General features: G+C 41.6%; 1 protein-coding gene across 2 annotated transcripts in view; it reads left to right on the plus strand.

The window, feature by feature from the left end:
* The first annotated feature begins 521 nt into the window (after window positions 1-521).
* LOC124055637 (gamma-aminobutyric acid receptor subunit beta-3-like) overlaps window positions 522-13,971 on the plus strand; it is a 28,527-nt gene continuing 15,077 nt past the window's right edge. For both annotated transcript variants that reach the window (XM_046382612.1, XM_046382613.1), the window contains exons 1-4: window positions 522-995; window positions 1,104-1,195; window positions 1,331-1,398; window positions 12,501-12,721. In XM_046382612.1, coding sequence (XP_046238568.1) covers window positions 916-995; window positions 1,104-1,195; window positions 1,331-1,398; window positions 12,501-12,721 — 461 coding nt within the window. In that variant the 5' untranslated portion in view covers window positions 522-915. The remainder of the gene's footprint in view (window positions 996-1,103; window positions 1,196-1,330; window positions 1,399-12,500; window positions 12,722-13,971) is intronic.

The following is a 13,971-nucleotide window of genomic DNA, read 5'->3' on the forward strand; positions in this document are numbered from 1 at the left end:
GAAGTGAAATCTCTTGAACGTTATTTATTTATTCTTTTACCCTAAAGTCTGTGTTACAAATGTAAGGTGTTTGTTTGAAATACAAAGGGTTCTGTCTATTGAGACGTTGCAGTAGGATCTGTTTTGACACAGGGTCAAACTATAGGGACTGAAACCAGGGCGTCTCGGCCTCTTTTGCTTTGATTTTGATCCTTCTCGTTAAAAAAAAAATCATTTGTGAGCCTCACAACTCAATAGAAATTCATTGCTAAACGGTTGGAGTGGCCCTTTAAACACCACCTTCAAATTTACAGCACTTTAAACAAACAGAGGCTTTAAAATGTAACATAAAATGAAGTTCAAGAATGAAGTTCATTTGCATTACATGGAGTGCGAGCTGAGCTTTCTACCCCCCACGCCCCTCCACACACGCACACACTCCTACAATAAAAACAGACAAAAATAAGAAAAGCTCTGAATAAAGCCTGCGCTGCAGCTACTGGTGGGTATTTTTTTTACAGTGTGTAAGTGATGGGCTTCGTCTCTCATTTGAACAAGCTGAGTGCCTTCACCGCCACCAGCAGCAGCAGCAGCATCCCTGTGCACCCTCCTCATCAATATGCGCTTCAGCTCCTGAATGTAAGAGCCTCTTCTTCTTGCCCAGTGAGAGACGACAAAGCAAAGCGGAGCCAGTGTTCATGCCGGGGAGGCGATGTCATCCCATATTTCATATCTGACTCCGTCCAAAGGAAGCTGCTGACTTTTTCCCCCTCTCATTCTCTCAGTCGACTTTCTCCTTTTGAGCAGTCAATGGATTTACTCTGATTTGAGGAGCGTCCGGAACCGTCTCGACTGTTGATTGGGGAGGGGGGGCTTTCTGCTCTTGTTTGCGCTTGTAAACAACGAAAAAGAATCTAGATAATAAGAAGGGGGGTGATGTTTGCTTTGCACGGGGTTCGGCAGTTTCGCGTGTTGTCCGCACTGGTTGTCGGTTCGATTGTGTGTTGCGCCAAGAGGTGAGCGCTTTTGTCATTTAGTGAAGTCAAGGTTATTGCCCCGGCTGATTGATTCTGGAGCCAAGGTGACGCTTCTCTCTTGTGTGTTTTGTTTTCCTGTCATTTCAGCGTCAATGAACCGGGCAACATGTCTTTCGTGAAGGAGACGGTGGATAAACTACTGAAGGGGTATGATATCCGACTGAGGCCAGACTTTGGAGGTATGTGCCGTATTTACCTCCATCATCATTCCCACCCCCTCCCTTCACGCTTTATTTTTGGCGCCATTCACAGTGTTGTGGTCAGGTGTAGAGGTGTAGGCCTGTATTCATATTCTGCTGTTCAACCTCTTCCAGGGGCCCCTGTTGCAGTCGGGATGAGCATAGACGTGGCGAGCATAGACATGGTGTCAGAAGTCAACATGGTGAGTGAATTTGCATAACATAACAGGGCTGATTCTCTGTGTTATCTCCACCACATAAGCCACGCAGTCCTGCCCCTGCACACTGGCACTCTGACAGCATGATATCCTTACACTTGCTGTAGTAGGAAGTTGCTGATGTAAATGCAGTTTATTTTCCTTTCAGGCAATTATGTGATGGTGAGATGGATGGGGCTGGGTTTCCTGTAAGCAATAACACATCTTTATCTAACACACTGTACTGGCAGTGTTACCTCACACACACACAGAACTCAGCTCATGGGTGTAAAAAAATAAATATAATACAGCCTCCAGCTTCCATTTCCAACAATGCCAATCCTCAGACAGCAGCGTTGGCTCACTTGGAGGATAGATTAAAGCTGCAACAGTGGTTCTCCAATCAATACAGTCCACACACAGTGCATATGCAATATATGGAGTAAGGAAGACACACACTGATAATGCTGGACTCTCCACTCCCCATTTAAATCCTTTGCAATGGACAGCCAGAGAGAACCTGCAGCTCTCACTTTGCTCTGCTTGTTAACCTCTCGCACCACAGTTAACAGTGTTTCAGGAGTGTCCTCCCAGGAGGCCCTCTGAGCAGACAGCTATAAGAGAACTCTGATTGGATTCGCTAATTTGCGAGCTGGATGCTGCCTGCCCCGTGTTGACACGTGTACCCGCATGCAGGAAAGTAACTTCAGGCTATTGTATCTTAAAATATCAGACGACGATGACCCAAATTGCATCAGAAAACGAGCAGTGCTGCCTTGCCCCGTTGGCCACATTTTCAATTCTTTCTGCAGAGCAATCAGGTTTTAAGACTCCGGCACCAGGCTGAATGGTCTGTTCAGGTGGAAATGGTTCATAATTGGTTTTGGATTCAGGCTTGTGAAACCCACAACCCACAATCGCTGATTCCAGATCAACACCTCTGCACCGACACGTTTCATGGGCCATTGCCTGTGTTCGTGTTAGCATTATGACTTTTACGAGGGATGATGGCTAGTGAGCCCATGAGCCCTTTTTTTCTAGCAACAATACAGTCCCTAAAGCACTGCTATCATGAGGAGTCACATTCAAGTCAGGCAGGATTGCAGCAGTTTACACCTCAACCTCTATATATGAACATCATCAGCTCAAGCATCTCTGCAGCATACAGAGCGTCATTTCACACGTATGTCTGTTTCTTATCGACCAGCTCTACTTAAGAGGAAAAAGGCCTGATTTTTACTGCACCCTATTAGGAAATGATCATTATTTATTTGGTGGTTGTGTGTGGGTGTTGATCAATACTAATGCCTCAATGGCCTCTTCGCCAGTTGACTCCTTGCTTTGACTTTCCAGCTCCATGCTCAGGGTCGAGACAAAAGCTACCTGTCCTCTGCCATTTTACAACAGCCTCAAAGCAATCCAGTCTTCCAGAGTTGACATTACTAATTTGTTTTGTAAGATGTGTTTCGTGGGAAGTGTTGCTGGTCAGATTATATTTAAGGGCAAAGTTTTTTTCCAGTGAAGGAAGTGCTAACTTCTTTGGTTAAGGTTAAGGAAAGGTTGCAGTTTCAGCTAAATGTTAGCAAATATATGTACATATTGGAAATAATGCAGTGTGTTTATAACAAAAAGAAAAAAAACTTTGTGATGCCAGCAGTTCATTTGTTAACATTAACTCATGAGCCAGCCAGGCTATCCTCCACAGAGCACACAAAGGCAGCTGATCAACCTGGGAATCAGACAGCTGAGATCACACTTAAACTGATAATTAATTAGGTTCATTTCTCATCCCCACCAGCACACTGGGGGACTGCACATGTGCGTCTGCACTTGTTAGATGGACAATTCCAGGCTGTTATTCAGTGTTGAAGCCAAAACAAGACTGGTCCAGCTGTTTGTTATTTTTGCACCAGCGTTTGACATTTTGGTGGATGCTTTTCATCCAATGTTGGGACCATCTGAGGTTTTAGCACAGGGGGATTTATCCAGCAGGAAATGGATAATGAGTGCTTTTGTTCTGACAGTGACTGTGCCACGCTTTATCCATTGAGCAACATTCAACAGCACAGCCCTGATAAACGCTGTGCTCTCTATTTGTTGTGAAAAAAAGAAGTCAAGGTGTTAGGCCCCTGCATTTATTTAAATAAATCTTCAGCTACTAAATCTACTTCATCAGCCTGGTGGAATGACCCACAAGCATAACAGTGAGACTAGTTTTAAAAGTTGAGGTTTTGTTGAGACAAATACTGCTTGCTGTGCTGAAATAAGGCTTGGATCCTACTCAGTGTGTTCTACAAGGAGCGCAGATTTGCAGAACAGTATTGCCAAATATTAAGCTTGATGAGACGTTCTTTTCTATGCAAGGAGGAAAAAGCAGAACAGTACAACACTGTATGATAAAAGAAAAGCATAAGCATAAAAGTACCTCAGGTTTTTGCTGTTTGTGAGCTAAGGTTCTTGCTCTGAAGCTTTAGTGTGGGTTTGTCCAAAAAGGCAAAACCAAGACATATGAAGGACATGTTAAGAAAAGGGGCATTTTAAAGGGTTGTAAGGTGTAATTTTAAGGGCAAAGAGCATTAGAGGTTAACAAAGTTACAGATGAACTTTGCGAAGGTCTGAGGTTAAGCATTTCGTGTGGGAGACGGTTAAGGGTCAGGTGAAGGGGTGGCAAACGAGTGTAAGTCAATGGAATGTCCTCACAGGCAATGCAATAATATGCAAATCTGTATTAGAGAACAGACTGACTGATCCTTGTAAAGGGTTGGAAACAAACATATGAACATTCTCAGTTCTATGCAGGTTGAAAGTGTGTCACATTAATGACTGTTCTTAAATTATTAGTGCTGAGGAATCAAAGAAAAATCATCCAAAAATAGGGAGGATTGTTTAGGGATGCAAACTTGTCACCTCATGCTGACACTGACTCAAGTGGCAGTATTGAGACAATTTGATGCGTAAAATTTACTGGATATATTACAGTTTAAATGAGATGATCAGAAACATACTTTTAAAAAAGTCAAATGCAAGGCTGTTTGCTGCTTCACACCCAACCCTCATACCAAACATATCTCCACTTTTATTTGATGCTCAGTGTTAGTTCATTTGACCAACCCATGCCCATTGCAGCAGCTAGAAATTTTACTGCACCCTCAGATAACCAGCACATGAACAACATTCTTGCAACATGAAGGGGAATGAACAATTAAAAGATCTAACGAAGTGACTGAGCAAAACAGAAAAGAGCAGACAATGCGAGGGATCGAAGATGTGAGAAATCCAGGGAGAAGAAGGAGGCAGAGAGGGGAGGTGGTGGCTGATCAAAATACCCCCCCACCACCACCACAAGCTCACAAAGCAAGCAAGCGAATATAGCATCTGGCTCATCCAACAGTCCACCTGGCAGGGCAGGTCGACCAAATCAGCTGCTGCCGATGCCATTGCGTAGCCCGAGCTCCTGCACTCGCAGATGCTAACGCGTTTCAGAAAGGCACACTAATTACCTCTGAGGTTTGTTTGTGGTGTGCCGGGGGCCTCGGCTGTTGAGAAACACATACTAGGACAAGATCAGAGCAAGGCTTTGAGATTATGCATGTGCTAAGCAGCACTTACTTAGAAACTAGTTGTACGCTTTGGAATGGCTCACTTTAACAAAAGAAGTGTCACTTGTTAGTGCTGTTTTGCAATCCTATTCAGAGAAGGGAGTTTTTAAAAGTTTTTTTTTCTTTTTTTCTTTTCTTTTTTTTGCTATTGACAGTTAGTTTAATGTTCGGAGGCTGAAATTAAAGTATCATATGAGTTCACTCCAGCCTAGTTTGGCTGCGTTTAAAATGTTTTGAAATGTTGTTGTTAAGAAAGTTTAAATGCAACATAAGGGCACCATGTGTAGGTGTATTTTCATAATCATGACCTGCTCTTGCAGAAATGGACAAACAGGTGCGATGCTCTTCAGTAACAGCTATCCAGGCCATTATCTGTGCCTTGTGAAAGTCATGATAATTTTTTGGAAATTCAATTATGGCACAAAGAAGGTAGAGCTCATCACACAGAGAACCGGTCAGAGTTTGAACTGTGAATGTAGTTGCAGTAACAGGCTGAACAAGCTAGTCATCCATACACCCACAGCTGCGTGTGGGTGTCAGAAAGAAAAAAAATCTGTCATTATGGAGAGGTGAAAAGAGCTCTCTTTCTCCAAATGTTCCTGCTGCCTGTTGTTTTCAGGTTTTTTTTTTTTTTTTAGAAGCAAGCCCATAAACTTGCTCCTGCAATCTGAACGCATGCATGCATCTAGATTTCTGCTTAATGACATCAAGGTGACTTTATTAGGTGTTAAGCTCAATTAAGTTTCACATACACAACCTGATCCTTCCCCGTGTGTGTCACAGTCACCAAGGTAACCAGATACTGTACGTTCTCCTGCATAAAATAAATCATGCAATCAGATGTTGCAATTGCACAAACTATGTCACCCTAATTATCTTATATAGGTCTTCCAACTATGCAAAAAGAGCATATCTTTACTCTGTGCACTGAGTGTGGCTTAATATACCCCCATGTCTTTCATCTGGCTTCCTGCCTGATGGAATGTAATTGGCCTCAGGAGAGAGAACGCTGCAGGATGAACTGATGATCACTAAGATTTAGAGGAAGCAGAGCAGGTACTTCCTGGTCTGCAGTGCCAACCCCCTGAAAGGACATATGAACTGAGGGGGGGATTGCCTGATCTACTTGTTCTAACTCTACAGTCTCTTCATGGTAATAGCCTTTGAGTTGCATACATCTTTAAGACACTGCATTTATTGGTCTGGGGAGTCTAAAATTGACAGGCGTCGGCCTCATTTCCTTTACTGGTGCCACGCATGCAGCTGTTATGGTGTAGCAAATAAAAAGGGGCAGGTAAACCATGAACTCGAATTATGATGGGGGTTATTGAAAAGGCCATCAGTCAACAGTCTGATTGCACTTACTGTAACAGATAAATGAGGTTTAAGGAGGAGGGTAAAGACCCCTGCAGAAATAGGATGTAAGAAGTCCTTGGCAGAAAAGAAGTACTGAACCTCCTCTTATGTTGTTTATTGTATTATTAGTGAGATATTTTTTTTTATTACACAGCCATTAGCTGAGCCATGACAGGAAATGTTCAGATGCATCATGTGCTTGTCATGGTAATAATTTTGTGTTTAGAGCGTGGCCAACCCTGAGGTCAGTACCCTGCCAAAGTATCACAAGATAAATCTCATCATCGCATTATAAGATGATTAAGACTACGGAAAAGAAAAGAAACATTGAAGCAAAAACGTTTTTTAGGCTTTTTTCTTTGCTTTCTGTGTCTTCTTCAGCAGCACAGCATTTACTCTTGCGAGCTAGAGTGAATGCTGGCACTGTACGTTTCTGCCAATCAGGGACACTTTCCTGTGAGAAAATATGTTTAACAAGCACAAAGTTACACTGTGTCACTGGTTGAACCAGTACACAACCATCTTATGTTCTTTTTCTCTTGATGCCTGGTTAGAACACACCTAATCTTTGTCCTCTTCCTGATCAAAAGACCTCTGAAACGTGCTTTGCCCTGCAACATTTGTCTTCTACATGACACACATCTGGGACCATGAATCGTACATTCACATTCATTTGCATTAATTTGCATGGACCCAAAATGTAGTAGCTGACGGGAGATTTACACAAAACAATCCTCAAAAATTGCTTTAAATCAAAGCAATATGTACAAGGGAACATGTATAATATACACCAGTAATACTGATTAGATTGTGTATAGTTATACAAACACAGCCACTGTAACACTGCAGCACACATAAAAATGCTCTCCCCCTCTTTGGATTGTTATGAGGCAATACATCATAAAATATTAGATAGTGAGGAAATTATCCTATATATTGATGGCCAACACTGTCATTTGGAGGAAAAAGCCCAATTCAATCACCTCCCTGTGTTTTCTCTCAGTAAGGGACAGTGCTATTTTTACCATTCTATAGCAGCAGAGGGAGGGGGACAGGAACTCGCTGAGGGATTCCCCCGCACTGCGGTGATATATCGCCTCAGGGCCGTCCCGAGGGAGTGCGCCGAAATTACACTGAAGTGAATGAAATTGCTTGACTTGAACGTTGGTGGGTGGGGGGGTTCATATGGAGTACACTGTGATTACATATCATATCATGGTTTTTTTTTCCCTCTCTCCTGCAAAATGTGAAGTTTAGTCGGGGCACACCATTCATTTTTCATGTTGCTGTTGAGCGGAGCAGCTTTGATACGCGTCGGCTGTAGTGATGATGATTCCTTCTCTTTTCGCTTTATGAACACAGTTTCTATTCAGTCCTATTGTGCTGCACTCTGTGGTGATGTGCAAGCTGCAGCATATGCTCGGGATAGAGAACATATGCCATGTGACAAACAATGTTAGCAGGACATTTCCTAGATACTGGTGATATCATGACATAGCAGTCAGTATATGCAAGCACTGTGGAGAGAGAGAGAGAGGAAGAGAAAGAGAGATTAAATTGAATATGGGTCATTTCACAGCCAAAACTCTGCTTATCTAAATTCTCACACACCCTGAATGTAAGTGATTATCCAGTCTAGTTAATTGAATAATTGAGGCTTGCTGGAAATCTTTTCCACTGGTCACTGTCATTATCTCTGCTGAAAACATACACTAATAACCAAACAGCAGTGGTAAAGCTGTGTGTGTTGGGAATTCATGTGATTTGGGAAATGGGAGAGTTGTCAATAATTCATACTCCATGGTCCTAGTTCATAGAAGATCCAAGCCCACCTCCCTGGAAGTTCCAGGACAGATTCCAGGTGATGTAAAGCTGCACACATCCTAATCTGAAATTCAATTTGATTTTCCCTGTGAAAGATTGATGAGGATTCCTTGGCCGCGTGTTTGTACTTGCTACATGGTTAATTTAAATCATTTATGTCTTACGAGGAGTGTGTGCATTGCAGCCACTCGCTGGGCTGCCCATCTGCTGATACTCTTGCAGGAGATGGAGGTGTATACTTCAAGTGTGATACCTCTTGGTGAGAGAAGGATGGGGGTGGGTTTGTGTGTGTGTGTGTGTGTGTGTGTGTGTGTGTGTGTGTGTGTGTGTGGGTGGGTGGGAGGGGTCAAAACAAGGCAGTGTAAAAGACATTAGTCATTTTCAGGGATTGATGAAGGGTAGAGTTCCAGTGGTAATGGAGGAGAGGGGAAATCCAAGTCTACAGTACTCATTCCTACAGCAAATTTAATTTTCACCACACGCTGTGATCAATCCACATTGAGTGCTTTAATGGGACTATGACTGATAACACTTATTGCCCTTTATGTCACCAAATCCTTGAAACTGACAAAGATTTATTTTCTCATCTGTTAAAGGAACACAAGAATGGTTAACTTCATGCTGTCGCTGGTAAATGGGAGCGTCCTGATGTAGGCGAGTTATTCAAAGGAAGAAGATTAACCTCGGTGGGAGGAAGGTGTTTTTATCATTTGTCCAATAAATTCATACATTCTCAAATCACTCGAGATGCCGAGCAACAATGTGTTCATCCGCTAGGGCTGGATATCCTATGGAATCAGAGAGAGAGAGAGAGAAAATAGTCCCTAGAATGTCAGCTAGAATAATAAAGATTTTAAAGAGCAATAACAATAACTGAAACTCAGATATACTTTTAGTCCCAACAACTGATCCAGTGATGCAACTCAAAAACCTCTTTCGTAGCCTCCAAAGTGGACAATTTCAAACCTCCCTGTGAAATATGGTGTAAAGCCGAAGCTTTTGACTGTGATCAGTCTCTATCTGCCTACGTCCTTCAAACCCCACACACCCATTTTGTAGTGCAGGCTGTAAAAACGTTGAAGTTGAAAGCCTAAAAAATCCTAATGTTTTTCAGACTTTGGAAAGCTCCTCCAGAGCCACATACTACACTACTGATTATTCTGATGTGTGTGTATTTAACATCAATAGGTAAACTGGCATGCTATTTTTTTCTAGCGAAGACATTGTCTACCACACATACCTCCAGGGCTGCAACCAGTGATCATTCTCACCATTGATTTACCTATTGATTTTTTTTCTGATCCATTGATTAAACATTTTGGCTATGTAAAGGTCTCGGAGCCTGTGGTGACACTGGAATGGTATGTTTTATCCAACCAACAATGTAAAGCAAAATCCAAAGATATTTAATTCACATTGATCACCTGTGAATACATATACCTTTAGGGATTCTGACAGAGGACATCGTGGTGCTGAAGGATGAGAGTAGAAAGGAACTACTGTTTTAACGCCAGATTTTTTTTGGAATATTTGTTTAGTTTCTTCCACATGATTAGAGCTTCGGGCGCCGTCAGAATGGCTCCTTGGTTTGGGGGCTGCAGATACCAAACAGGCCATGGTTCCACCACCATAATGTACATTTATGGCTCAGTGCCAATGCGCTTTCCTTCTCATGCTGTGTGACCAATCTGGATCCTGTGCTGACTAAGATCTTCTCAGTTCACATCTCTGTGTGCTAACCAAACCTGGACAACATGTTCATGGAGTATGAAGTATTGGTAGGAATCAAAGGAAAGAATAATTAACATGCAGTCAAGTGCCTGAAATCCATTCTATTCTTCAGTTACGTGAATACTTCAAATACCTATTTTATAGTATTTTTCAAGCATGAGTAACAATGTGCAAAAAGACAAATAGCTAATTTAGTTATTTAACACAGAGTAGGTTTTGGGAAGTCATGCTGGTTGCAGTGGCCACTTTTTGATCTTCATTTTTGTTTGTGTTTGGTGTGAACCTGAAAACTGCAGTACCAACAGACGTGAGCGCCTTTGCCAGCGCCAGCTTGGTGAGGGCTGGTTTCATTTCAACACCACAGCGGGCAGAGGGGAGATCATGGCATTGTCCCGAGCGTGAGAGAGAGAGAGGGAGAGAGAGAGAGATAGAGAGACTGAGATAAAAAGAGAAGTAGAGAAGAGAAACTGTTAACTTGGGTAAGTGGATTATGTGATGAGGAAGGAGGGAGGGAGGAATGGACTCTGTCCTCTATCTCTGCTGCTGCTCTGTTCTGGTCAAAGACTACTTGCATCAAGGCAAAACAAAAAGATTTACTTGCTTAACATCTTATTTTTTTTTAAACTTACACAACTGTCCTAAAAATGTTGGATTTCACAGGACTAATCGTATCCTCTTGGTTGGACTTGAAGTGATTCTTGCCAATATTTATTGGGCTTAGATGCCAGATGGCGAGTGTTTGTTTCGCGGATACAAAGGAATGTCAGAATCTTACATGAACAAGGGATTGAAAAAGAAAACCATTAAAGAAGTATCTCAACAAGCCCATTTGTAAAATGGGGTTTGAGCGATCCGTTCAGCAGTTTGAGGTGTCATATATGACAAAACATTATGTTGAGAATAGCCATAAACTAACAGTGATGTAAAGACAGATAACCTTACATTTTAAGTCTTTTTGGAGATCTGATGTTTCTTGCTATTTTATTTTTCATAATTTTCTTGTCTAACGTTTCTGAGAAATCAAGTAATTTAAGAATATCTTTTTTTAAGCTTTTTTTCCGTTTTATTTACATTTTTCTTTTTCATTTTACAGACTAAATAATAACTTCAGAAGCAAGAATTAGAATCTGCAGCCATAGGCTCTGTGAGATTGTACTTATAGATGGAGTCGGGGCATGCTAACCTCAGCATGCTCACAGTAAAAATTCCAACATGCTGATGATTAATAGGTAATATTTACCAGGTTCACCCTCTCGGCATAGCTCTTTAGCACAGTAACTTTTGCTAATTAGGACCAAACAAAATACAGCTGAGCTTGAGGGGCATGTCATTAGTTTTCCAGGACCGACAGAACAACGTCCCTCGAGCCACTCCGCAAGCATGATGAAAAATCATTGATGGATTAATCATTAATTAAAATAACCATTACTCACAATCAAGAACATGAGGTTAAAGTAAATCAATTTTTTTTTAAAAAAATGGAGATAAACACCAAGGTTCACCAGTGGTCCACCACTTCAAACACCTTAAAGAGAATTCGATTTTTGCACTTTTAAGATGTCTGTGTTATTTCTTCTTCACGCAGTTATGCAGTCCCATTTTAGCAACTGGCCAATACAGCTAAAAATGTGCTTACAAACAGTGGTGAAAGAAATCTAAAGATTTTGTAACTGCAGCCTTTGAGATTCAGTTGAGTTTTTGATTGCATTTGGGTAATGGGGAGGTACCTATTAGACTAACAAATTAGGTGTGACCTCAGAGGATAGTAATCAAGTCTTACTTAATTTTGGGTCCCCTATGGAGAGAAAATAACAGTAGCTGGGTGTACAACAAAACCGCATTTAAAAAAAAAACACTGACAGTGTAACTGTGGTGGGGATGGGGGCTTGTGGTGAAAATCTTCCAAAACCAGTGTGGTACCAAATGACATGAGACTAACCAGGTGTACTTAGAAGCTTAAAAAGTACAATAAACGGGAGAGGTTGCACCACAGCCAGTGCATTTACAGGAGGGATGTTGTAACAGAATGGAAAATGAATATATAGCCAGCAATGCTTAATAATGTATGGGGAACCCTGATTCGTTTATGTGTTATTTGAATTGAATGAAAGGCAGCATATTCTTAAAAAGCTTTTGGGCATCATGACAATTCAACTCTGAACCGTTGTGAATCGCTTTGCCTCTTCTGGGATTACACTACTGTTTATACACCAGGTGAAATGTTCTATGAACTTTTCCTCTAAAGCTACAACTGCATGAGTCAAACCACCCACCCGCTTGTTGTACAATGGCACATTGCTGCATGGGCAACTGTATTCCAGAAGGAAGGGCAAAGGCACCTTTGAGAATTTATCTGCAGCGTATGAACTGCTTGGCCCAAACTCCTTCCCAGCTCGTAGGATGTTGTGCCGTGTCATTTGAGTATTAGTAGCACTAAAAGTGGGGAAAGGGCTGAGCAGATATTGCTTATGAGATCTGCAGCTTGTTCAGTGGACCAACTCTGGATGTGTCTTTCTGTATATTTGAAGTTTTCATAATAAAAGATGTCGCACAAATCAGCCGTGATCTGTTGTCTTTTCTTCCCTGCTTGTATCACAGGACTACACGCTGACCATGTATTTCCAGCAGTACTGGAGGGACAAGCGTCTAGCCTACATAGGAATCCCCCTCAACTTGACCCTGGACAACAGGGTTGCTGACCAGCTCTGGGTCCCCGACACTTATTTCCTCAATGACAAGAAGTCTTTCGTCCACGGAGTGACTGTGAAAAACCGAATGATCCGCCTGCATCCAGATGGAACCGTTCTCTATGGCCTCAGGTGGGTTCTGCTTCGCGCTGCAAACAGTCTTTAGTCAATATGTTTATTCAGTGGTGCTTCTGAGTAGATGTCATGTGCTGCATGTTTGCTTTCCTTTTTATTTTCTTGCCACCTGTTGTTACCCAAAAATAATTGTTTCTGTTTTCATCAAACAGGAAATAAAAAGAAGCAGAGAATATGACTTCTAAATTGATTCTAGCTGTAACTATATGCTGTGCAGTATACTATCTAGATATATATTGTTAGAATAGTAATGTACAATTTCTGGGCCAAGCAAATGAACGATGCTCCCCACAACAGGAAACAAAGTGAATCTCAGGGTCAGAATGTTCTCAGATGTTCCCTAGTGTCAAGTTAATTCTATGTTTTTAAAGCCTTGTTAGGGTATCACAGTTTCCCAAATTAAGAACTTGGCAGTTTGCTGCTGCTGGCCACTGATCCGGTCAGAGGATTATGCGTCCTGCTCATGGGCACCCCGGCGTTTGATTTCTAAGGGAGGAAAGGTGCGGTCAGACATCACCCATGAAAACAACAGCTTAGGAGATGCATTAATGCAATGTTAGGCTTGCAGCTGTTGTTTTGATATTTGGTTCAAAAAGCCCTTGTTTTGAATTTCCATTGATCTTTTCGACAGGCAGGTTCAGAAGAGTTAGCGTGACCCATGAATATGGATGCATGCTTTGAATTATAAGAGTGCAAATCGAAGAGAGTGCATGCGTGTGTGTATTGCACACATGCTTGCATGCTTGTGTTTGTATCAGTCAATGTTCATAGTTTGCAGTCATACAGCCATGCTTGATTATGCAAGTGGAGTTCATAGCACTTAGCCTTGTGGGCTACTTATAGACCTCTCAATACTTTCAAGAGATCAAAGAGAGAGGGAGATGTGTGACGTGGTGTTTGTGATATGAGCCCTTACATAAATGTTTTGCCAGGTAAGGCTGAGTAACATGCTGAATACAGCTTACTACGATTAGTACTGTTAAAGAATACATTCTAAATGTATGTGTGCTCTTTATTAGGACTGCAACTGATCATCTTTTTCTCAGTTGATTAATTAGTGGCCATAGTGGTCACAGCAATGCTGTCATAGAAAGTGATCTTATGAAATAAAAAGAGATGTTACAAAATTAAAGTGACATGTAATGAAAGTCCAGGAAAAAGAAACTTTAAAGCTTTTGAGAGAGAATGATGAAACAACACTACAATAAAAGGTTCTAATAATTCATGAAATTATTTCCCAAGATATT

The sequence above is a fragment of the Scatophagus argus genome, chromosome 24 (assembly GCF_020382885.2).
Source record: "Scatophagus argus isolate fScaArg1 chromosome 24, fScaArg1.pri, whole genome shotgun sequence".
Taxonomy (NCBI): Eukaryota; Metazoa; Chordata; class Actinopteri; family Scatophagidae; genus Scatophagus; species Scatophagus argus.